At 41.2% G+C, this 27,089-nt stretch overlaps 1 protein-coding gene across 1 annotated transcript; it reads right to left on the reverse strand.

Moving 5' to 3' along the window:
- rpf2 (ribosome production factor 2 homolog) lies at positions 1–26,629 on the reverse strand. Its single transcript, XM_059982934.1, has 10 exons — positions 26,509–26,629; positions 17,658–17,790; positions 16,576–16,613; positions 14,888–14,927; positions 13,701–13,782; positions 11,955–12,031; positions 11,773–11,872; positions 8,939–9,041; positions 5,235–5,379; positions 1–1,316 (listed from the first exon to the last, which is right to left on the reverse strand). The coding sequence occupies exons 1-10, from the start codon at positions 26,529–26,531 to the stop codon at positions 1,134–1,136; spliced, it is 924 nt and encodes a 307-aa protein (XP_059838917.1). The 5' UTR covers positions 26,532–26,629; the 3' UTR covers positions 1–1,133.
- Positions 26,630–27,089: the final 460 nt, after the last annotated feature.

Here is a 27,089-nt window from a genome sequence, read left to right on the forward strand (position 1 = left end):
TTTCCAATCATGATCTAATAGAAAAAAAAATTGATATCTATGGTTGCTCCACAGATAAGATTGCAGCATATGTCACATTGCACCAATAGAAAGGGGACATTCATTCAGACAAATGATAGATGGTTACTCAATCAAGTTTAAAAGTTATGTAACAAAGAAATTATGTGGATCAGAAAAGCCCAAGTCTTGTAGTTCATATTTTCTGTGGATGTCTGTCAGAGATCTATACTCAATGGTGCACAGAACACAGTTTGCCCTTAATCAATATATTCAAAGCATTTTCTTCTCTATCACATATTAAATTTATTTCTTCATTACAAAAAGCTGGTCAAAAGTCCTCATTTAATGTGTGTTCAGAAAGTAATGGATGCCCAAGACAAAGCACATGTCTCTCAACAATGAGTGAGATACCATAGATGCTGGAAGTCTGAAATAAAACAGTGTTGGAACAATAAAGAATAAGGCTGAAGAATAACTTTCCAACTGGAGAATTATGGCAACCCTAAATGCTACTAGAAGCAATTAAACTACTCTCCCCCACACCCAAAGGTAAATATGGAAAAGCTCCACCTGTGGAATTTGGGCAGACTATGCAAGATCTTATCAAACAGTAAAACTCAAATGGGCCAAACGGCTTTCTATGTGATGAGTTAGTTTTGCTTGTAACCAACGTTTCATTTTCCCAGAAGCCCAAGAGTAGTTTTGCTTCAAAAGTAGCTGTAATGAAACATAACTACATGATTGAGGACTTAATATTTGTTCCATATTGCACTGATTTATATTTATTCAATTACTCTTTATAATTAACAGTATCACTTTATTATTGTCTACCTGAATTTAATATCTGCCTCTCCAAAGCAAGTAGTGAGTAACATTAGAAAAGACAATTCAACAATTCCTGGCTTGAATAAACAGATATAAAATATACCTCTTCCAAACCACAAGGGTAAGGAAACCATATAGGAAAGTGACACTTAACATCCCAAAAGGAAGTACAGCAAACACCAGTTCCTGATGTAGAGATAAAAACAGGTTTACAACAGTAAGTCTTTATGTGCAAGTCTGTAAGTGAAATCTTTCATCACTGGACAGGTATAGAGTGTCCTGGATTCTTCGCTTTACCAGCAGTCATCTCACTCCACTCTTGCATTTTTGGGATTGCTCTCTGTCTCAACATCTGCCACCTTCTTCTCCCTTTTTCTCTTCAGCCCTTTCATTTTTCTGGTTTGTAGCTTGCTCAGGTCTTGCTTCTCCATGTGGATTCGGCCATACGTTGTTCCAAAAACATTCCGTGAAATATTCTTCTTCTTCTTTGCCTGAAGGGAAAGACATCAAAAATGAATCACAGAAAACAGCTCCCTAAATCCCAATCCTCACCACCTGGTTCTGATAACAAAACCAAAGGTGGATCTTCTACATAGACAACTGCAACCTAGACAATTGCAGAATATCCGAACAGTAATGGCTTCAGAACATAAATTACTCTTATTACACCTTTGTTATGCCATAAATTTCAGACCCTCCTCTTTCAGATACATTCTTACCATCACTATGTAACATAGTTCTTCACAGGCTGGTCAGAGAGTCTGGAAATTTCACCCACTGCATATTCATACCTGCAGAGGAAGTGTCCTTTCAGTAGCACATCCTACTAACCTGTACGTAGATGGAAACTGGAACACATGCCGTGACGGGAAGAACATACAAACTCTTTACATTTGGGATTTGAACCTGGGTCGCTGGTGCTATACTAGCGTTACACTAACTGATGTGCTACCCTGTAACCCTAAGGGAAATATCGGCTGATTCTCCTCTCTTCTCACCTTGAACAAGGGCTGTACCCTACCCTGCAAGGTATGTCAAACAAACTCAAAAGTGTAATCATAACTGAACAACGTGGTAACATGTAGCTCAAGGAACAGCTAAGGAATGAGGAACAGAGTTTGTTTCAGAACTGGGAATGTGAGAAAACACTGTGTTAGTATCTTCTTACCCCATCCCTGATATCTTTAGTTTCCCCCCCTCCTCTTTTTTTCTCTCTCTGTGCCTGTTCTCCATCTCCCTCTGGTGCCCCCCCTCCCCCTTTCTTTCTCACTAGGCCTCCCGTCCCATGATCCTTTCCTTTCCCCAGCTCTGTATCCCTTTTGCCAATCACCTTTCCAGCTCTCAGCTTCACCCCACTCCACCCCCCAGTCTTCTCCTATCATTTTGCATTTCCCTCTCCCCTACTTTCAAATCTCTTACTCTTCCTTTTCAGTTAGTCCTGACGAAGGGTCTCGGCCCAAAACATCGACAGTGCTTCTCCCTGTAAATGCTGCCTGGCCTGCTGTGTCCCACCAGCATTTTGTGTGTGTTCCTTGAATTTCCAGCATCTGCGGATTTCCTTGTGTAAGTTAGTATCAAGTTGCAGACAGGATGTCTTGCGATGGACAGGACAATGGAAATATTCTCTGCCAGAGTGAGGCCAGGGTTATAAAGATGTTCCTAATGTTTGCAGAACTGCTTGGTGAATAGATTAGTAGATTAATAAAAGGACTTGATAAGGCTGTGAAATGCAGATCAGAATTGTCAGTAAAAGCAAAAGAAAAAATGGTAGAAATACCTAACTGATCAGGCAGTGCCCAGGGAGGGAAAAAACAAGGTAGTTTACAGATGATTAATCTTGCTACGGAATTTACCAGAGTAGAAAAATTAACTACAATTTTTGAATTTGATATCTTTTGTGTACCCCTCCCCCACAAAAACGGTCTCACTTTATGTCATGGGTGATTTTTTTAATCTACTCAGAGTACCTGAGACGGGACAAGAATATGACCTTGCCAGTGTGAGTAATTGCCACGTGTTTTTCAGTTGTGTGTACTAACCCAACGAAGGAGCAAACAATAAAGTTAACATTACATAAAGAACCTCTTCAGCTGATCATGATGGTTGTACTCAGAGGTAGTTATCAGACTAATCAGTTCACTGTATTAAACAGAAGCTCATTTTACAGGTCACGTATCACTTGTAAAAAAAAAGTTTTAAGTTGGGAACAGAACTACAAATGGCCTAAGTTCTGCTAAACTTACATGAACTTAGGCTGGGCCACACTTGGAAGCCCAGCCACTGTATTATGAAAAGAATAAGATGCAGTAAAGAGTCCTTTCAAGAATGATCGCAGGAGATGGAATACTCTTAAACCTTCTCCAGCATTCAGTACAATCCTGGTTGATCCTCTATTTCAACATCTTATATCCAAGTTTAAGTTCTGCTGAATAAGGCCAAGGGAGGAAGGGTGAGGAAAATATAACAAATGCACTAAAATTTATAGATGATTTAAGCAATATTTTCACAAAGGAGAAAGGCAAAAATGGAGGTCGCCAGTACAAGAAATGGAGTCAACCCCCAAACAGGCAAGGAAGTGGAATTTGCTACCGCAGTATGTGATTGAGATGTATATTAAAAACAATTTTAATGAGTATAAAAGAATATAAAGAAATACTGACAGAATTAGATAGGGTAGGGAACTCGGTAGACCATAAACAGCAATATCTTGTTGGGCTGAATGGCCATTCTCTGTGCCGTATAGGAATGAATTTGTGAATCACAGCTTTCAAGATTAAACTATCATTTTCAAAAGTATGGCTTAAACTTTAAAGATTATGATTAAATAAAGATACTTGTTAAGTCCAGCCACACCTCAGGAATGAATACCAGATATAATCAGTGCAGACCATCTGCACTGTGCAACACGATCAGACAGATCGAAACTACTGCATATCACCATCTGAAATGCAGGAATTAAGAGAAAAGAACAATTTCACCTGCAAGGTGTGCACAGGGGCTGTTGATGCCAGACACAGGACAAGCATGCCTGAAAAGCAAACATGTGGAGCTCAGAAATAAAAGGGGAGCAGAGATCTTGGCAACTAAAAAGCTAGAAAGGAAATCCAATTAGATTGATGAGGAAATATCCTTCTCACTGAAACTTGAGGCAAAATTTGAAGGTCACTTCATCATTAATTGAGAAACCAGCATGGTTAAACAACCAAAAGCCAATAAGCAGATCTCTGAAAGAAGGTAGCTCATCCAAAGGCAGGAGTAAAGCCAGCATTACAGAACTAGACTGAGGAAACTAGAGACCAAATCTGAGGGTGGAGAGAGCTAAATATAACAAAAAACAACGACCAGACAAGAGGTGATTAATAAGCTGCCCTACTTCTTTCTATTCTAAAACTCCTCTTTCTGACAAGATTCTATGGGAATCATCAACAATGAGACCTATTTCCTGTCATCAAAACCATGAGGATTTCTGTTCCACTACAGGTAAACAAACCCTATTTGCATTCTGAAACCCTTTCAGAATTCTGTGTCACTGAAATGATTGCAACAGCTTCTCATCCTGCTCTCAAACCCCTGATGTAGGCTGTCTGGCACTCCATTTAACCAAAGGCCTTCAAGTAAACCTAGTCTTTAAATAAAATTGTCCTTACATTGGTGGTTATTAAGATGTGGGAGACACTGACACAGTCACAGTTTCCTGCCTCTTCCCACGTGTCCCAAGTACACAAAAAAAGAACGTGGTGGGTGACTGAAGTTACATGTGGGCCAGAGTAGGGAAACAACTGCTTGCACTCCTTGGCAACCATTTAGAGAGTTTATAATATTCTAGCAGTTTTTTGGGATTTTCACAGGAATGTTGCCCCTCTTGCACGCCTGTACAAATTCCAAGCTAATATCTGAAACTCTGTACTCATATACTATTGAGTTCTCAGTGAATTCCTCTCCAATATGTCATAGACAAAAAGGTAAAGAGATTTCACTGTTTCAACATTATTACATCTCAACCTAGCCCAAAATTCAATGGTTCAATTATGTCTAATCATGGTGAGGTCTGACTTCAGTTCCCACACATTACTAACAAAAATAGCTTCATGTGTACTATCACCTACAGATATATATTCTTTCATTTATGAGTTCAAATTTATGAATATCACTTATGAAATGCATATTGCACCTTCAGAAGACATTTTGCTGTTCTGCAATGCTAGATTAGGACTCCAAACTGTTCAAAGAACTTTTTTCATGACACAGTCAGCAGTGGCTACACTGGTAAAGTGCCGAAAGCAAAGAAGGAATGCAAAAGAATGTGGTCACAAAAATGCCAAATTTCTTTACTTAAATACAAGTTAAAATGATATTCTAAAGTAAACACTGCTCTGGTACCATCCTCACAGATCATCTATTCATCTCACCTTAAGGGATTTTGGTTGTTTAAGAGCATTTTTGTAGAGGTCATCAGATGCCAAGTGGGTTCTCCTGAGCACAAAATCAAAGGCAGGTCCCATTTCTTCCAGCTCTATCCTTGGTGTACTGCAACCAGATTTCTTCAGCAGTACCCTGTGGATAAGACAGATCTTCATCAGAGCACAAAAAAAATTCCTTCAGCCAACTGAGCCCATGCCAACCATCAAGCTCCAATTGACAGTAATCCCATGCAAAGCTCATTGTATTCTCCCCAGATTCTTATTAAGCCACCTTCCCCTGCGACTCCACCACAATGCAGGCAATTTACATTGGCCAGTTAACCTGTGTCTGGGATGTGGGAGAAAACTGAAACGCTCAGGAAGAAACCCACACAATTGTCAGAAAACGCGCAAGCTCAACACAGACAGCACTAGACGTTAGGACTGATAGTGCGTTGGAGATGTAAGGCGAAGATCTGCCAGCTGTGCTGTTTTATGTCCAGATCCTCATTAATTCTTTAGTGCTCAATGCATTTTGCATTCATCTTAGATACAGGTGTCCCCCGTTTTTCAAACATTCACTTTACGACAGCTCGCTGTTACAAAAGACCTACGTTAGTACCTGTTTTCGCTAACCAAAGAGGATTTTCGCTTTTATGAAAAAAAGACACCCACTTCATACGTGTGTTTACCCTGAGAAAGACTACAATGACCGTGAAGCCTTGTGCGGGCAGTTGTGTGCGCATGCATGTATGTGCACATGCGTGTACGTGCCGATTTTTTTCTCCAAATCAATTTTGGCTCGCTGTCTTCCTGATATTGTTAAGTAACTACACCGTACCTACAATATTTCTACTTTATATAGGGTGCATATTTATCATATCATTCCTGCTTTTACTATATGTTAGTGTTATTTTAGGTTTTATGTGTTATTTGGTTTGATTTGGTAGGTTCTTTTTTTGTGTCTGGGAACGCTCAAAAATTTTTTCCATGTACATTAATGGTAATTGGTTCTTCACTTTTCAACATTTTGGCTTACAAACGGTTTCATAGGAACGCTCTACCTTCGGATTGCGGGGGAAACCTATAATCAAAAGTCATTCAAATCATATACATGTTTAAATTATGTGCCAAACTGGGATAAAATCTTCCCTGCAAAGCCCCGCATTTAGGTGGTTCTTCTATAAGAATGGGGAATAGGGGCAGGAGTAGCCATCTAGCCCTTCGACACTCTCCACCAAGATCATGGCTGATTTTCTATTGCTGTGCCTTTTTCCTGCAGTAGCCCAAATCTTTTTACATGCTTTCACCTATTTTCTCACACATACCCATCAACTAATTAGTCGGCAGATTGAGTTCAATGGGCGCGAGATAATGTTGCAGCTCTGGTTAGACCACACTTGGAATATAGTGTTCAGTTCTGGTTGCTTCATTATAGAAAGGTTACAGACGCTTTAGAGAAGGAGCAGAGATTTACCAGGATACTACCTAGTTTAGAGAGTATGTCTTATGAGGATACGTTATGTGAATGAGAGGGCTTTTCCCTTTGGAGCAAAGGAGGATGATAGGTGACTTCACAGAGGCACATAAGAGGAAAAGAGGCATCAATCAAGTGCATAGTCAAAGACTCTTCCCAGAATGGAAATGGCTAATTTTAGGAGGCATAATTTGAAAGTGATGATAGTGGTGGTTGAGGCAGATACATTAGGGGCATTTATGAAATGCTTAAGAATGACATGTGGATGATAGAAAACTAGAAGGCTATGTAGGTGGGAAGGGTTAAATTTATCTTGTTGTTGTTGAATGCCGTCAAGTCGTTGTCGATTTATGGTGACCCTCTGGATAGTGTAGTTGTCCATAAGGTTTCTTCCCCACGGATACTACTGCTGTCTGGGTTGGTACCCGGCCAGACTTGAACTCAGGACCATCTGCCTCGAAGTCCAGTGCTGATGCCTCTACACCACCAGCTGGCCCAAATAGAGCAGGTTAAAAGGTTGGAATATCATTTGGGAAGAAAGGCCTGTGCTGTGCTGTAGTGTTCTATGCTTTAACTCCCCCAGATTCTTCCCACCGAACGCCTACACCAGAGGGTATTTATAGTAGTCAATCAGCCAACCAACCAGCTAGTCTGGCCCTGGGATGACAGAGGACAAAGTTACAGTAGCTGCCATTACAAAGAAGGTACAGCAGTATGTGCAGATTTGGCATGTCATCTAAAACTCTGATAAACTTTTACAGATGCACGGTGAGGTGCATGCTGACTGGTTGTACCTCAGCCAGGTATGGGAACACCAAACCCACCGAATAGAAAAACCTACAAAAAGTAGTGGATACAGCCCAGTCCATCACAGGTGAAGCCCTCCCCAACGTTGAGAACAATTGAAAGGAGTACTGTTGCAAGACAGCAGCATTCATTATCAAGGAGCCCCTCCACCCCGTCCATGCTCTCTTCTCACTGCTGCCATCAGGAAGGAGGTAGAGCCTCAAGCCCCACATCACCGGGTTCAGGAACAACTATTACTCCTCAACCATCTGGCTCTGAAAACAGAAACAGCCAGATGGTTGAGGGGTAATAATTGTTCCTGAGCGAGTGATAACTTCACTCACCCTAACATAAGATAACTTGACAACCTAAGGACTCACTTTTAAGGACTCTACAACTCATGTCCTCAATATTTATTGTTTATTTATTTATTTATTATCCTTTTGCATTTGCACAGTTTGTTGGCTTTTGCACCCTGGTTGTTTGTCTCGGTCATGTGTGTTTTCATTGATTCTACTGTGCTTCTTTGTATGCACTGTGAACACCTGCAAGAAAATGAATCTCAGGGTAGTATATGATGAGATATATGTACTTAGATGACAAATTTACTCTGAACTTCAAATCTTGAGCAAAGTAATTTCTCCTCATTGTTAACCTGTGACCTACCTGTTCTCCTGAGTCTGTCTCTACATTCTGGGTCAAATTCTGCGAGCTCATAGAGATGCATGGAGAGTTGGATGCACTGGTGAGTTAATGCAGAGTCAACCCAAAGCCATACCAGATCCACCCCTCCACCCACCCTACAAAATAGCTACTGTCCACCGATCCGAACAGGGTTCAATAGATTTTGCTCTAAGGTTATAATAAAGTGACATTTGGACAAACCTGCACAGAACACAAAGAAGAAAGGTTTTTATTAGAAAGAATTCAAGGCTTTGCTTTAAGACTTATGAATTCTTCTATGACATGGGAGGCAGAGGTGGTATTCTTAAAATAATATATATCTGTGGATCCCTTGAAGCAAATATCCATGACTTCATGAGTGGCATGATGAGTAACAAAGGGAAAATTGTGATTCCCATCATAAAATCATTTCTGATGTACGGTTGTTTATCTGAAATGTGAATTTTCTCTCTCCACAGGTACTGCCTGACCAGATGAACAGTTGCAGTATTCTCTGTCATGAGACAGATGTCCAGACTTCAGTTTTTTTTCTGACTCTCATCCTGTTAGGGAATGCATGTTATCTTCACCAATGACTGTTGCCCACTTACAATCTAGTTGTGGAACATTAACACTGAGGTGCCTCAATCTGATTAGGGAACTCCTGAAGGATGGAAACCAGCCCAAAATCCAGGTATAAATACACCTTATCCAGAGCAACGAAACACCAGCGATGAGATCATTCTTATACATAAATAAGAACAAAAACATTTAGAGGAATACTCACTTATAGCTTCGCATGAAGATCTTTCCTGCAAAAGCTGTGAAATGCAGAACAACTTCCAGGCCTGCTAAACGAACGCTTGGCACCATGGGTCCTCGAAAAAAATCTATGAAATGCATTGAAGGGATTAACAAATTTTAACAAACTTTTAAGAACAGAAACAACAGCAACTCAACTTTAATATGTTAAGACTTACCAGGTGTGGAAGCAACATATAATATTGACTATCACTCTCAATGGCACAGGCTTAAATGGGGCAGAACTAATCAAGTGCATCTTGGAGGGTTTCTTGAAACTATAGACAGTCCCACTAGGGATGGTGTTACTCTAGACCTCATGTTGGGGAATGGGCTTATCCAGGTGATCTGAAATTTCAGACTAACAGCATTTTGGAAGGAATGACTATAGCTCTGTAAACTTTAAGACAAATACAGATAAGATTAAGGATACAAATAATCACAGGAAATGACAAATTACCTTATTCTGAGGTAAGCAAATTACCGGAGAACATTCTTAGGGACACGGTGTGCTCACATTTGGAAAAGCATGGACTTATTAAGTACAGTCAGCATGGCTTTGTGAGGGTAGGTACAATCTCACAAATTTCATTGAGCTTTTTTGAGGAGGTGACAAAGATAATTGAGGGTAGGACAGTGGACTTTAGTGAGCTGTTTTGACAAGGTCCCTCATGAAAGGTTATTCCCAGAAGATTAAGTCACTCGGAATCCACAATGAGTTAGTAAATTGGATTAAATTAGTTTGGGCATTGAAGACAGGACATAGTGGTAGAGAGGTGTTCTCTTCTGAATGGAAGTTGAAGACCAGTGGTGCTCCATAAAGATCAGTGCTGGACCCTCAGCTCTTTGCAAACTACATTAATGATTTAGATGAGGATGTTCAGTAGGTGGTCTGATTAATAAGACTGCAGATGACAGGAAAATTGGTGGAGTGGTGAATTCTGAGGAAAGTTTTCAAAGGATACAGCAGGATACAGATCTTTTGGAAGTTTGGATGGAGAAATTGAAAAGGGTTTAATTCAAGAAAGTGCGAGGTGATGAATTTTGGGAGGTTAAATACAATAAAGTATGTAGCAAGCAGCAGGACCTTTGGGAGCACTGACACAGGGACTTTGGGTGAAAGTGGCAACACAAAGGGATAAGGCGGTGAAGGAATCATTCAGCGTGCTTCATCGGAGGAACACCTAGCACAGGAGTTCACAAATCATGCTGTAGCTGAGTATAACTGTGGGTGGGTTGTATTTGGTGTATTGTGTACAGTCTAGTTTATGTGCTACAGCAGGGATGTGGAGGTTTTGGAGAGGTTGCAGAAGTTGTTCCCTCGGATGTTGGCCGGCAGATTAGAAGTTAGACAAATGTGGATGTTTTCTCTGGAGCGTTGGAAGTGAAGGCAACCTAATCAAAGTATATAAAATTATGTATGACAGGCAGAGTTTTTTTTCCAGGGTGGAAATGTCAAACACAGGAGGGCACGGTTTTAGGGTAAGAGGGTGAATATTTAAAAGGTGATCTGTGTTTTCTGTTTTTACACAGGGAGTGGAAGGTGACTGTCAATGAAAGTGGTAGAAGCAGATACCATGGCAACATTTAAAAGGTATTTCAACAGACATATGAAAAGGCAGGGAAAAGAGTGCTAGAAACTATATACAGGCAGATGGAATTAGTTTAAATTGACAGACAGGGCCAGTTCCTGTGCTGTACTGCTCTACATTCTAAGTCACAGAAACAAAACTAAAAGGTTACTAGGAAATCAGCAAGCTGTGCTATTGAAATGCTATTCAATGGCCTAAAAACATCTGCCCTGCCAAAGCTATCAGTAAATATATTCAAAGATTCTTTAACTTTCTTTAAAGTCACTCTCTGTTCCCCCAGTCTTTGACTGCATGCAACTTATCAGCCACACAATGTGCTTCAACACGCACATCACGTCACTGTTTCATTCCTAAACAGACTCCCAAAATATGTTCAAAGTCTGCTTATTATCTTTACGAGTACTTAAGTGTCTGACTGTCCATTTTCTTTCTGAAAGGAGCATACTAAACATACCATAGCATTACAATTGAATTCAGACTAAGTGCTCAAGCACCAGAATCAAGAGATCCCCTTTTACATACAAATAATAGGATATTCTAAAGTCAACTCACTTGTAGATTCATATAAAGATCTTCCTTGCAAAAGCAGTGAACTGCATAAACGTTTCCAGGAAATGTTATTTGTACCATGGTGTGTGTGTGTTTAAGTATCTGCTTGCCTGATTCCTTTCATATACAAAGAATTTCATTTCTAAGTTGACCCATCAATGTAACAAGTTACAAACATGAAGAGTAATCCTTTATACATCCACTCTATTCAGGCAGATGGGGCTCAACAGCTGTGGTTGGCAACTCATCTAGAAGGAAAACTCTGAACTCAAACTTCCACTGCCTCGTGTCTATGCCAACCCACAGGGAAGGCATTAGGAGTAAACCCCAGCGGAAAAGTCTGGAGCTGGTGTCCCCAAGGCAGTCCTACGTTGAATTCAATGATGACTGGCAACTCCTGCAACGTTGCTGGTCCCAAACTTCATCGCTCTCTGCTGTTCCTTTGGGTTCATCAGATGCATGGAGAGGGGGAGCTTGCTACATGGCCAACTGCCTGCTCTCCATATTGTATTGCCCAGGATTTTGTATCTAGACAGCTAGGATGCAACACCCATGGTCGAACCTGACCAATGGAGGCCTCTCCAACTCTCTCTATTTGATGAGTAGTATTAACGTCACCCATACTTACGTGCAACAACACACTGCCCTGGCCTATCACAGCAATTTAATTCTTACTTACCAATAAGGAGGTTCTTCAGTCTTTTATGATCATTATCCAATTCAAATAAATCTCCTGCAAACACTAACATGGGCTTGGATCCTTCTGCTGATTTGCTATTCTGCAAAACAAAAAAATTCTTTAAATGTATTTCTGCTTTATTAGTTCCATTCTTGGTTCAGAAAGCTTGAAGAATATCCTACCTTAAAATCATGCAAACCACGAAACTTTTCAATTCCAAGCTCAACCATATCTAAAACATGGTAATCAAACATACGGCCTGCAAACGGAACAATAAATTGCCATTAGAAATGTATAAATATACTATAACTTATCTCAAATATTTAATAGAATTATCCTGAAAAACCAAACAACTGACATCAGATTCAATGTTATGGAAGCACCTCACTGCACTGTTCAAGATAACAGTGTAAAAACACACTTGGATTGTTTTACTGCGGTCAGATTTTAAAAAATGTATCCCTTCTCTTTTGTGAGGAAAATTGAAGATAATCCTCTCTTCACAACAGCACATCTGATTCACATTACAGTGCAAATTATGCCAATTATTGCCTGCTGGATCAGTCTCTGAGAAATCAAAATTTGAGGAAAGGTTCTAATGAGTAAGAAAGCAACAAATAGCCCCCTGGAAAGCTGCAAGCAAAGTCACCTACAAATACATCCTGTACCTTCACAAAAAATTCTGATTTATGTCTGCTATTCAAGCACTTAAGAGTCAGTGGTAACACCATATCCATTTTCTTGCTACTTATTTTAGTTTTTCCCTTCCTCACAAGGTGACACTTTGGTGAGTATTTAGAAACATAGAAACCCTACAGCACAATACAAGCCCTCGGCCCACAAAGTTGTGCTGAACATGTCCCTACCTTAGAAATTACCAGGCTTACCCATAGCCCTCTATTTTACTAAGCTCCATGTACCTATCCAAAAGTCTCTTAAAAGATCCTTTTGTGTCCACCTCCACCACCGTTGCCGGCAGCCCTTACACACACTCACCACTCTCTGAGTAAAAAACTTACCCTTGACGTCTCCTCTGTACCTACTCCCCAGCACCTTAAACCTGTGTCCTCTTGTGGCAGCCACTTCAGCCCTGGGAAAAAGCCTCTGACTATCCACACGATCAATGCCTCTCATCATCTTATACACATTTAGATCTTCTCTTGTTACTTTTGATCTATTTATCTATTTTTAATCTTCTTGAGGCTTGTTCTTTGCAATCTAAATGATGCTTCATTAGCCCATCCATGTGAAACAGCATTACTCTTCCTCAAATTATCTACTTCAGCTATTTCTTATACTTCCAACAATTCTACTAAGCACATTACCTGTCATTTAGTTCCAACATATAGCCAGAGGAATAAATTGGACAACACCATCCCTAAAATCATAATGCTAAACCTGCTTCCATACTGTCTAACCACCCTGTACCATCCTTTGAGAGTAAATAATTATGGGCCAAGGATTCATCCTGGAGGATTCCAGCAGTTAGATGTTTCCACTCTCTCTCGAAAAGATCCACTTAAACCATGTGAACAGTTCCCCCAATATTGTGAGTTCTTCATCTTATGCCACTTTTTATGTGGCAGCTTATTGAATCTTTCAGAAATCCAAATACACTGTTAGCTAGGTTCCACAATGTCAACTGCCCATTATAGCCTGGAAAAGTTCTAATGAACTTGTGAAGCATGAATTCCTTGTCATGATACTATTTCAATTCAGTTTGATTACATTTAACACTTTCTAAATGGCTCACTGTTTGTTCCTTGATTATAGACTCTAGAACAGGGGTTCCCAATGTTTTTTATGCCATGGACCAATACCATTAAGCAAGGGGTATGTGGGCACCAGGCTGGAAACCTCTGCTCTAGAATTTTACCAACATATGTAAATATGTTTTCAAGGTTTGTAAAACATTTCTGTGATCTTACCTATGATCAAATTGTGTGGTCGTTTCTTATTGTGAGAACCAAACATAAACAAAGAGCAATCAGACTTCTTTGAGAAGAATTCCTGTTAATACAAAGAGAAGACAACCATTACAGACTTCACCTCAAAATAAAACAATAACCCTTATGACATTTCTCACCAAATCTATTTTAGGAAAAAAGCCTTTCGTTAAAAAAATTAAGTATCTCCTGATGGTAGAACTTCTTGCTTTATTTAACAAACCTCTATAACATTCCAGCAAACATTTAGCCAGTTGTCAATCAGCATTCTTCAGCTACCCTTCTTTTTGTAAGTTGTGAAGTAAATGTTCTAGTAACTAAAATGAATGGAATAATCTTCTGATGGATCTGTCATTATAATATATAATTATATGAGAAAAAAAATCTCAGGATCTGTCACTGGTGTAAATCCACGCTCAAATCTGCCAGGTTATATCTGGGATGAATTTCATCTGCATCTCTACGTTACAATTGCCTCGTGGTGGCCAGCTCCCAAAGGTGCAACTACATTCAGCTCTAATTAAAAACACAAGGAAATCTGCAGATGCTATAAATCCAAAGCAATACATGCAAAACACTGCAGGAACTCGGGAGGCCAGCAGCATCTATGGAAAAGAGTAAACACTCAACGTTTCAGGCCAAGACTCTTCATCAGGGCAGAAAGGCATTCCCATTCCTGTTTTGCTCTCTCACCTTATCTTCCATCACCTCCCTCTGGTGCTCCTCCCCCTTCCCTTTCTTCTGTCCTCTCCTATCAGATTCCCCCTTCTCCAGCCCTTTATCTCTTTCACCAATCAACTTCTCAGTTCTTTACTTAACCCGATCCCCTCTCCCAGATTCACCTATCAGCTGCCACCTTGAACTTCTTCCTCCCCACCCCTCAGCTTCTTACCCTGACTTCTCTCCTTCCTTTCTAGTCCCGATGAAGGGTATTTGCCCGAAATGTTGACTGTTTATCCTTTTCCATAGATGCTGCCTGGCTTGCTGAGTTCCTCCAGAATTAGTTGCTGCTTCAGCTCTAAATACTTCATTCTTGTGACTTCATGATGATTTTAGTAAAATACATTGCAAAATGCTAATCGAAATACTATTCAATCAGGATGTTTATAACAACAAAACCATACAGAGGACAATAAAGTATGAAATAGCTCAGTAACTTGCTCACTCACCAATGATGTCTGATCTTCAAATGGCCGAGTAACATTTTTTCTTGTTAAAAATAAGATTACATTTTTATTAAAAATAAGATTTCAAATAAACATTGTTCACATTTTCTATTAGTGGCTGCAGTAAAACTGTTAAATTATAGCATGCCAAAACTGCATTTATATAGTCATGATGCATTTCAATATCAAAGCTTCTTATAACATTTGAAGTACACTATCGTCTCAAATAAATGATGAGTTTCTGTTTCTTGTTGATACTGGTTGATGGAGAAATGCCAAAGTAGTTTCCATGAATGATCAGATGGAACTTCTAATATATCATCTATGAAGATAAAACCTAGTGATGGTCCAACAGGTAGTCTAAGTCCATAAGCTTCTAACCCTAACATAATGGAGCCCTTTATCTCTTTAGAATGAAGTGGAAATGTGAATATGTAATCCATCAGTGATAAAATTTTGTAACGGTAGATTGTCTCTTGCTTTTTGTCACAATTATAAACTTCCTAAAGCTCAACCCAGGTGCAATTCTAACACTGACAATTTTTAATGAGAATACACCATTTTGGTTCTCTTCCACAAATTCTACTAGAATCAACATAGAATAGATCTACATCATAAGGCTCAATTTTGCATTATAGATTACAAAAAAACAGCTCCAGATCTCATATCCCATCCACTGGCAGCCCTGAGTCCTGCTTTTATGCACATCTGTTCCTTCAAAGAAAAGCAAAAGTGTAATGTTGAGGATTCTTAAGGTATTGTAAAGACCATATTTGGAGTATTCAAGGAGGTTTAAGCTTTGTATTGATGGAAGGATGTGCTAGTGCTAGAGAGGGTCCAGGGATGTAAAGGTTAATGTACCAGCAGCATTTGATGGTTCTGGGCCATTACTTGCTTTAATTAGGAAGGATGAGTGGGAAATTGCACTGAAACCTACGAAATATCGAAAGGCCTAGATAGAACGGACTTAGGAAGGATGCTTCCAGTAGTGGGAGAGTCTAGGACGATAAGGCACAGCCTCTGAGTAAAAGGACATCTCTTTAGAACAGAGATGAGGAGGAATTTCTTTAGCTGGGGTTGGTGAATCTGTGAAACTCATGGTCACAGACACCTGTGGAGGCCAGTCATTAGGTATATTTAAAGTGGACGTTGATAGGTTCTTGATTAGTAAGGGTTTCAAAGGTTATAGAGATGACAGTAAGATGCAGTTAATAAATCAGCCACGATTAAATGGCATTGCACATTTGATGGATTGAATGGTCTGATTTTCCTCCTTCGTCTTGCGGTTCCCCGCTGTCAATTCTGAACAAAACTGCTATACTTCCTAGTTCCTTCTTTCCAAAGTAATTTATTCAACTCATATCTGGGATCCACCATCCCCCTCCCAATCCCCTGCTAACTTTGCCATCCCAGTCTTGCCTTGGCTCTTTCCAAAGCAACTCAAGATTTAATAATGAAGGGACTGTAAAAACATTACTCTAAGTCTGCAAGATCATCTACCCAAAGTAAACTCAATCAAGTGACCTAGAAGAACATCAGTATTAAAGCAGAACTCAATAAACAGTTTGAAACTCACTCAAGAAAAACTCAGATCTTGAAAGTTAATTTCTATGTTCCTGTTACATCACCAACATGTACTGTAACAGCAAGAATCTTGAGATGACACTGATTGTATAGAACAAGATACTTACTTCTTATATAGAACAGCATTTGGCTTCTTTAAACAATACTGCAAAAAAAACATGAGCAAGAAGATTCACATTAGAACATGCAAATCTTCAGTTCAATTTTAAACATCAGCCTTACTCTTTATTCAGTTTCATCAAAGATGATAACTATTGTTTGAGGTCTAGCATCAAGATGCAAATCAAACTGATGAGTTGGAAGAGATAAAGGTTGAAGAACTTTTAGTTGCACATTTTGAGAATGATACCAAATAGTTCCAGTTTCAAATGTAATGTTTAATTCATTTGCAACTTCTCTGGCAATAGCCTCCGCTACAAGAAAGAATCTACCAAGCTACTCTTGACATTTGTTGGCATTAACATGAACAATAGCATTAATCTGGGTTCACCAGTGACTAGATCAGGGATTCCCAACCCAAGGTCCATGGACCCTTTGCTTAATGGCATTGGTCCATGGCATGAAAAAGGTTGGGAATCCTTGGACTAGAGACACAGACATACCAGCCCTATTTATGCCATTAACACAAGAGCAGTTTAAACACTGGGTATCCTGCATTGAATGATTCACGGCTTGGCATTCCACAAGTCTAAGTTGGAAATGCAATCAAATTCTCTCTACTTGCCTGGAACACTGTAGATCTAACAACACACAGGAAAACAGATCCCAAATGGCCACTGGAGCACTGAACCTACATTATGACTTATCCACAAAACAAACTTGTTACTTGCCAAGCCTAAATGACATCATCTCCCAAACTCATGATGTCTACCACCATGGAAAGCCAGTGTCTCTCTCATCAGTGTCTGGCTCTCGTCCAAGCCACTGATGATCCTGATTTAGAAATAAGTCACCATTCACTCATCTTTACTACATCTCAATCCTGGACCTCCCTACCTTATCCCAGAAGGACTGCAGCAGTTCAGGACAATGGCTTACCCCCACATCCCTATGGCATTTCGAAATGGGCAAGAATGAACCAAAACATAAAATTTTATAATGCAAAATGGAAATTAATATTTTAGTTTTTAAAATACATTAAATAATTATAACTTAGATACACAAAAAGGCTATTCCACTATGTACTCACAATATCTCTCAAAGCCTGTGTCACAGTTTCACTGGTATTTCCCCCTTTTATAAGCATGGCATTCTTGTTATTCTCAACGATTTTGGGATCTCTCTTCTCAAGAAACCTCTTCGCCCGTTTGGTCTTGGGCTTCCTTCAGTTGAGAAACGTTAAGAAAACAATAAATTACTACATTTAATTGCATTGACTTGCCAGAAATAACAAATGGATTACAGTTCTTCCACCATTTTAAAAGTCTGCTTTCTTGTCTTCTGCGCCTTGTGCCACATCCTCATTCACTTATGTAGCATAGAGTCATATAGCAGTCATCCTGACCCAGTTAGTCCCAATTTCCTGCATTCCGCCCATATTCCTCTTATCCCCACCCCTCCACGTACCTTTCCAACTGCTTCTTAAATGTCAATATTGTACCTACCTGAACTACCTCTTCTGACAGATCATTCCATTTGCTAATCACCATGGCGTATAAAGGCTGCCCTTCAGTTCCCCTTTGAATCAGTCCTTTCTCATCTTTAACCTACACGCCCTAGTTTTGGCCTCCTCTATTCAGGAGAAAAGACTGTACAATGCATCTTATATATACATCCCATAATGTTAATCATTTCTACAAGGTCACCCCTCATTCTCCTACATTTGAAGGAATAAAGGCCTCACCTGGCCAACCTCTCACTTTAATTCAGTCCCTCTAGTCCTGGCAACCTCACAATTCTTTCCTGCACTTTTTCTAGTTTAACCAAACCCTTTCTATAACAGAATGGCAACTGTACATAGTGCTTCAAGTGCAGCCTCACCAACTTTTACATTTACAACATAATGTCCCAACTCCTAGTCAATGCCCTGATTGATTAAGGCCGGCTTGCTAAATGTCATTTTTACTCCATAGTGTACTTGTGATAGCTGCTTTCAATGAATAATGCACTTGCACACCAAAGTCCCTCTATTCCATTACACTCCCCTGACCATTCATAGTCTAAGTTCTACGCTGGTGTGACTTACCAAAATGCATCATCTCACACTTATTTTTACGGAAATCCATTTGCCACCTCTCAGTCCACTTCCCCACTGATCACTGATTAAGATCGCCTTGCAGTCTATGATAACCTTCCTCACTATCAAAAACACCTCCTAATTTAATTTCACCCACAAACTTTGTCAAATGGTGTGAGAACAACAACCTGAGTCTCAGTGTGGGCAAAAGAGATGACTACGGACTTAGGAAGGCACAGGTCGACGACTCTTCATTGCACATTAATTTTTTGCTGTGCACATAACAGATTATCTAACATGGACCAAGAAGACCTCCTCATTAGACAAAAAGGTACAGCAGCTTCTGGACTTTCTGAGGAGATTAAGGCGTGCAAGACTCTCCACCCTCATTCTAACAACTTTCCACAGGAGCACCATCGAGTGTCCTGTCCGGCTGTACTATTGTGCGGTACAGAAGCTGCAAGGCAATGGATCACAAGGCCCTACAGAGGACAGTAAAAACCACCAACAGTAAACGACCCAATATAAAGTGGTCAGCTCTACAATTCAAAAAGTCAGATGGGGGATGCATGTCCAAATTTTAAATTGTATCACTGGACATTTGTATTAAAAAGTCTTAGCTTTTGGATGGAGGAGGATAAAGTTTCGTCATAGAAAAATATAGAACAAGAGCTAATAGTACCAATAAGGTTGAAGGACTTTCTCCTTAGAGGTACGTCTACCAAAAAATGTGATTTGTATTACGGTCCAAATTTAACCCATATGCTACAAGTGTTTAGAGCAGCAGAAAAATTCTTAAAATTTAAAAGCATATGGTGCAGATCTTCTGCATTATGGAACAATAATCATCTTCTATTTGGGGAGAAACCATTCACTAACAGAACTTGGAAGGATTAAGGTACTATTACTCTTCAAGATATTAATGGGGCAAGTACTATCCTTAGCTTTCAAGAACTGGTATCTCGATATAATATTGATAAACACTCTCTTTTCTTCTACTTTAGAGTAAGATCAGCTTGAAAAGCCTATGGAGTTCCCTGGGAGTCAGATTTAAAGGACCATCTCATTTTAAATTGGATATAGAGTGCTCCAGGACAGATAGTGTCATATATCTATGATAAACTCCCAGAAACATCAAGAATAAAAGCCTGGGATAGGGATATATCTGAATTGGGACAAGACTTAGACTGGGATGCGATTTAGGATAATGCTTCAAAAAACCCAAAGCACTTGAAATTTTGTCATAGAGCAGATTTAACACTGAGAATTAGACATCAAATGGGACTGGTTCCTGACCCATAGTGCTCATTTTGCCCCCACGGAACCGTTGGCTCTTTTATACATGTTGTATGGGAATGTCCAGGGGTTTTTGGTTTGTGGGGGAAGGTTATCAGTATTCTTACAGAACTAACAGGGGTACAATTACCAATGGACCACGCTGTACATCTTCTAAATGATGACTCCTACCTTTCCCTTACAGAAAAAACACGCAAGTCTGGCTGGCAGGCCTGACTGCAGCTAAGAAGATTGTAGTCCAGCATTGGAAACCTCCCCATAATAGTTCAAGTACTCACTGGCTTCTGAGCTTTTTGGACAATTCTTACCTGGAACTAACATCAGCAAGAAAAAATGTTGCACGACCCATCACAATCTTAATATGGACAAATTTGATATCTAACAAAAGCTCTTCTGTTAAAATAGGAATGCTCTGTCTGTGTATGCACTACTATTCAGTTGGTTGGTGGAGGGGAGAGGAATGGGGGTGAGAGAGTAGTGGAGATGAGGAAGAGGATGAGAGGATGCTGATGAAGGTTGGGGGGGTGGCTGGGTTAAACAGTCAAAATGTAATCAGCAACTGGTTGTATTAAATGTAATTTGTTGGTGTTGCAGTAAAAATTAATGATTTTTTAAAAAAACAAGTGTATCACCAGGGTATTTTTCCCAAATCTGTGACATTTACCAGGAGCATTGTATACAAAGCATTGTTGAAGATCCCTACCACCCATCCCACAATCTCTTTGACTCACTACAGTCAGGAAAGAGGTACAGAAACATAAGGACAAGACCTGCGAGACTGGTTAACAGATTCTTCCCTCAGACTGTGAGACTAATGAATACCCTGCCACCACTCAGGTCTCATCGATAGGACAGTGAGCTGTTTACAATCTATTGGACTATTTACTGTTTACCTGTGCTGTGCAGTACCTGCACTTCGAAAGATCATCTTCAACAGATTCTATTTCTAGACTCTGAAATCTATTCCTTACTTCAGTTGTAAATGATGATGGAGACAGCAGCCAGAGAACTGGAAAGGAATACTAATGAATTGATCCACTTGACCCGAAACAGGAGTGTGTGGGCCATGGCAGTCAAAGCTCAGACTGGGCATGGCACCCGATGACGATGATGATGATGAGACAGTAGGGGAGAGCTGTGAGGCCTTGGTTGCAGCCAGAACTAGGCCTCAAGCTGCAGGCTTGCCTGTTGTAGCAGCCTGGGAGAGAAGACTCCAGAGGCGGTGTAGCACTGCATCCACATTGGGTTGGGGGCTGGCTCCTCCCATCAGCGCTGCCATCCAAAGTTCAATCGGTGAATAACAATATAGATTGTGTGCATGAGTGCGAATGTTCGTCTGCTGACTGCAGAGAACGGCATTTTCTTGCTAGTAACGCCCATGCACAGCAGCTTACAGGACATGTTACTCAGGGGCTTGGGCTATATTTTTTTGTGTGACTGTATGTTTACTTACTATCATATATGTGCCTTGTGCAGTGTGTGACTGTTGATACCGTGACTTGTACCATGGCCCCACAGGAACACTGTTTTGTTTGGCAGTACTCATAGGTATTCCTGTATGATAATTACACTTAAACTTGGACCATATGTTTTGTTGGTGCGCCGTGGTCTGGAGGAGCAAAAGAGTGCCAATACTGACCCCTGTGGTGGCAGACTACTAAGTCACCAACCTCCATTTCAAGAAACAGCCTTCAGCCATCCACTGAGCCCATTTTGAATGTAGATTGGATTTCAATTCGGATTGGTAAATATACCTCCTCCACAATCTCCAACAGCACAGGCAACCACAAGGCTGCATGCTTAGCTCCCTGCTCTACTCATTTTATACTTATAACTGTGAAACTAAGCACGGCTCCAATGCCATATTTACATTTGCTGACATCATCACTGCTGCTGGCCAAATCAAAGGTAGTGACAAGTCAGAATATAGAAGTGAGATTAAAAACTTGGCTGAGTGGTGGCACAACAACAGCCTCTCAATGTCAGTAAACCAAGAAATTGATTATCGAGAAGGAAACTGAAGGTTCATGAGCCAGTTCTCATAGGGACCAGAGGTGGAGAGGGTCAGCAATGTTAAATCCCTTGGTCATCATTTTAGAGGATCTGTCCTGGGCCCAGCACATAAGTGCCATTAGAAAGAAAACACGGTAGCAGCTCTACGTCCTTAGAAGGTTGTGAAGATTCGGCATGACACCTAAAACTTTTGACAAACTTCTTTATATTGGCGGTGGAGATTATGTTGACAGATTGCGTCACAACCTGGCAATGGAAACACCAATTGAATTGACTTTATTTCTTACATCCTTCACATACATGAGAAGTAAAAATCTTTACCTAACTTATCTTTAAGTTAGATATGGCCCTTGTGGCTAAAGGGATCAGGGGGTATGGAGAGAAAGCAGATACAGGGTTCTGAGTTGGATGATCAGCCATGATCATACTGAATGGCGATGCATGCTTGAAGGGCCGAATGGCCTACTCCTGCACCTATTTTCTATGTTTCTAAGCTTATGTTATGTCTCCATCTAAAATGTGCAATGTGCAATCATAGTAATTTATAATCATTTATAATAAACAGAAGTCAATGTAATATAGAGTACACTCAAATCAGCGTGAGTTCATCAGTCTGTTGGCCTGGTGGAAGAAGCTGTCCCAGAGTTTGTTGGTTCTGGCTTTTATGTTGCGGCACCACTTCCCAGATGGTAGCAGCTGGAATAGATTGCGGTTGGGATGGCTCGAATCCCCAATGATCCTACGGGCCCTTTTTACACACCTGTCCTTGTAAATGCCCTGAATCATGGGAAGCTCACAACTACTGATGTGCTGGGCTGTCCGCACCACTCTCTGCAGAGTCCTGCGATTGAGGGAGGTACAGTTCCCGTACCAGGCAGTGATGCAGCCAGTCAGGATGCTCTCAATTGTGCCCCCATAGAAAGTTTTAAGGATTTGGGGGCTCGCACCAAACTTCCTCAACCGTCTGAGATGAAAGAGGTGCTGTTGTGCCTTTTTCACCACACAGCTGGTATGTACAGACCGCATGAGATCCTCGGTGATGTTTATGCTGAGGAACTTAAAGCTGTTCACCCTCTCAACCCCAGATCCATTGATGTCAATAGAGGTTAGCTTGTCTCCATTCCTCCTGTAATCCACAACCAGCTCCTTTGTTTTAGCGACATTGAGGGAGAGGTTATTTTCTTGACACCACTGTGTCCTTGAATGGAAAATCCTATTAAAAAAAAAGTAAATACGGCCCCAGTCTAAGTCCCCACCATTCAGCACATCTACACAGAGCGCTGTTGCGGGAAAGCAGCGTCCATCATCGAAAGCCCCAACCACCCAGGTCATGTGCCCCTCGTGCTGCTGCCTTCAGAAAGGTAGTACTCACACCACCAAGCTCAGGAACAACTATTGCCCCTCTCCCAACCATCAGACCCTTGAACCAAAAGAAATAAGATCGATCAACTTCACCTGCCCCATCACTGAACTGTTCCCACAACCTATGCGCTCTCTTTCAAGGACTCTGCTTCTCACGTTCTCGATATTTATTGCTAGCTTATCGATTTATCTAGTATTTGCAGTTTGTTGACTTGCACATTGGTGCTTTGTCCGTCCTGTTAGGTGCACTTTCATTGATTCTATTGTGTTTCTTGGATTTACTATGTATGCCCGCAACAAAACGAGAGGGTTGTACATGGTGACATATATGTATTTTGTTAATAAATTTTTTCTGTTCTTTGATATCAGGCCGACCAGCCTATAGCTCCCTGGCTTGTCCTTTTTAAACAACAGAACAACATTAGCCACCTTCCAGTCTTCAGAAACAATGAAACAAATATCTACATAAGGGCCTCCACAGACAGTTTCTTCTCTAACTCCCAAAAATCTGAGGCCACACACTGTCCAGACCACCTTCATAAGCTGTAAGGCTGCAAATACCTCTTCCAGGTAATAATGAATGTCTTCCAAAACATAAGACCAGAAGACATAGGAGCAGAATTAGGCCATTTGGCCCATCGAGTCTGCTCCTCTACTCAATTACGGCTGATCCTTTCCTCCTCAACCCCAGTTCCCGGCCTTCTCCCCATAACCTTTGATGCCATGTCCAATCAGGAACCTACCAATCTCGCCTTAAATTCATCCAACGACCTGGTCTCCACAGCTGCCTATGGCAACAAATTCCACAAATTCACCACCTTCTGGTTACAGAAATGTCTCCACATCTCTGTTTTGAAAGGGCAGCCCTCTATCCTGAGGCTGTGCCCTCTTGTCCTAGACTCTCCCACCATGGAAAACATCCTTTCCATATCTACTGTCTCCGCCTTTCAATGTTCGAAAAGTTACAATGAGATTCCCCTCTCATCCTTCTGAATTCCAGAGAGTACAGACCTAGAGCCATCAAACGTTCCTTGTATGATAACCCTTTCATTCCTGGACTCATACTTGTGAACCTCCTCTGGACCCTCTCCACTAGGGTTTCCTTACACATGTCTATATACACTTGTGTTCTTCTCAGTGGTCACAATCATGCCTGGTTTTCTATTATCAAATTATTTGGAAATATAATATTTGTTTCCCTGATCCAAATCATTGCATTCTGTTATAGCTTTATCTTGTATACCCTCAATACACGATGTAATGATTTCATCCATATGAAGATAGAAAGACAAGCTTTCATTGTACTTTGAAACATAACAATAAACCCATTCCAATGCCATTGAAATAGATGGCCAATAGCTGGGATCTAACCACCAATCCATAGTTCCCAACTAATCAGAAACATTCCTTATTCCAACTCTTCACTTTGCTAATGAATTTTCAATCAATGTTTATTACCCATGATACTCGTTCTCTAACTTCGCCGAATGTGACCTAGCCTTCCAAAAAATTTCAAATACTCCATTAATTCTCGCATTACCTCTCCTAGTCACATCTACGGAGCAGACAGATTTGTATTGCCAGTTGCCTCTCATGCACGGTAAGAGTTGTGGGGCATAATCCAATGATGAGAACAGGAAGTCATCACTGTGGCTGAGAGTGACCCTATCTCTGGTGCCAGGGTCAGGGATGTCTTAAAAATTTGAGTATATAATATTTTGATAGGGGAGGGAGAGTAGCCAGTGATCATGAAACAAATTGGTATTAATGACATAGGTAGAAAGAGGGATAAAGTCCTGCAAAGTGATTTGGGACAAAATATTAAACAGTTGGAGCTCCAGAGACATAATCTCAGGACCACAATCTGTGCCATGTCAGTGAAGGTAGAAATCATAGGAAACACAAACGAATGAATAATGGCTCGGGAGCTGGTATAGGAGTGAGGGCTTTAGGTACTTAGAAAGTTGGGATAGCCCCTGATGTAGGTGGACCCTGCACAAGGAGAACATTGCACTCTCTTCTGAAGTGGGCCTTCCATATATTCTTGCTGGGAGGTGTGGTAGGATGGTTGAAACTAAATTGGCAAGAGCAGAAAGCATAATGGCTATGCAGAAAGTGGGGAGAACAGACAGGCTAGGAAGCATGGGTGGGTTGTAAGATGAAAGTGAATACTCATTCTATAATTACAATAGGAGCAGGAAAAGGCTCCAAAGGGATAATATAATCGATGTCTGCAGCAAGGAAATGTGGACAAGGTCCTCAATAAACACTTCTCATTTGTATTCACCAAGGAGGTCATGAAAGATAGGCATCTGTGGCAAGTCAGGAGTGGAGCAGGAAGGATGAGGAGATGCTGTAAGTCATGGGAAGAATAGTTGATAAAAACCTAATGTGAACTGTCCCAGTTCTGCCCGTCAGAGGAAGGTGGCAGTGGAAAAAGGTTAGTTGAGTCTGTTATCAAGAAAGCAAAGAGGCTCAAAGCCTCTGACGGGGATGGAAGCTGAGAGGAATGGACCCCCTCCATGGTGGAAAATAAGGCAGTTCAGGCCAGGGAAATGAGAGCTGTTGAAGCGTTGCAGATAAATATAGTTAGGGACTGAATGAGTCTCCAATCCAAAACAAAGTTGAGGCAGGCAGACACAAGTTCAGTAGGACAGGAGTAGGCAGAAGCAAAGGGCCTACAGGAGCAGTTAAGTTTATGGATCTTCAATCGGAGGTAGTAACAGGCAGTAAGGGGTAGGGAAACTATGAGATGGGAGGCTATAGATGGGAAGTGATGAGGTTGGTGATGGTGCAGAAGGCAATGGCTGATGCTTCACTACATTCCTGGTTCAGGGATAAGAGGAGCAGAATAAAAGGGAAATACCTTTAAAGTGACAGGAAAATGTTCTCAAGAGATCTAAAAGTTTCTCACGCCGAGAATGGCTGATATCGGGAACTCACTGTCAGAGAAGGGAGCTGGAGGCCGAGACAGTTAGGTGACAAGCTAAATAAGTAACGCACAGGAGAGTAAGAATTGACATGCGAGGACGGAATTAAAGCAGAGGAGGAAAACGGTCGGCGAGGCCGGAGGACCAGTTTCCGTGCAGTGCAAGGTGAAGTCCTCCGAGTCCCGGGATACTGGAGGAGGAGCCGGGGTAGGGCGGAGGGAGAGGCGCCGGCGGCACCGAAAACAGCAGCTAAAGACACTCACGTGACCCCATCTCGCTGCGTCATCGCCGAGCACCGTTAACGACCCACCGCCACGTGCGACCGGCAACGGTACAATCGGCCGAGCGCGCACGTCACTTCCTGCACCACCGGCGGGCGGGCACCAGCGCCCCCTGCTGGCAGTGACCCGGCCAAGCCTCAGAATCACAAGAGGCCCGTTTTGGTGTGGCCCGGGTAAGAGGCAAAGCGAGATGGGGGTGAATGCGGAGTTCCGAGTCAGCAGCTCGTAGGGGGGGCTACTTACTTTCTGCCCGTTTCACTATTATCAGTCATGCATTCCGGGTGGAGACTCAGAAATACTGTTGCACTCTGATGTAGAATGATTCTTCAATATTGTTTCTAAAACAATTTAGTTTGGCCAGGAAGGGTGGCCAGCCCTGAGCTAAACCCCCCAGCCTGTTTGGCATGGATGTCCCTACCAAAGCAGAAAGTCCTGACTCCAGTCAGCAGAGCTTTCTAAGTCATTGAGGCACGTAAACCTCCAAACCACAAGTTTATGGTGCATAAGGACTGTTGGAACAAAACTGTGGCAGACCACACACACAATTGGGGGGGTGGGGGGGA

This window comes from Hypanus sabinus, chromosome 10, assembly GCF_030144855.1.
Source record: "Hypanus sabinus isolate sHypSab1 chromosome 10, sHypSab1.hap1, whole genome shotgun sequence".
Taxonomy (NCBI): Eukaryota; Metazoa; Chordata; class Chondrichthyes; order Myliobatiformes; family Dasyatidae; genus Hypanus; species Hypanus sabinus.

Excerpts from the sequence above, each read along its gene's own strand:
- rpf2 (XM_059982934.1), bottom strand. The coding sequence starts at position 26,531 with ATGACGCAGCGAGATGGGGTCAC. Across the intron at positions 14,928-16,575 it reads AATGCTGTTCTATATAAGAA|AAAAAATGTTACTCGGCCAT; the intron begins GTAAGTATCTTG and ends ATTTTTAACAAG. Across the intron at positions 13,783-14,887 it reads TTGAAGATCAGACATCATTG|GAATTCTTCTCAAAGAAGTC; the intron begins GTGAGTGAGCAA and ends TTGTATTAACAG.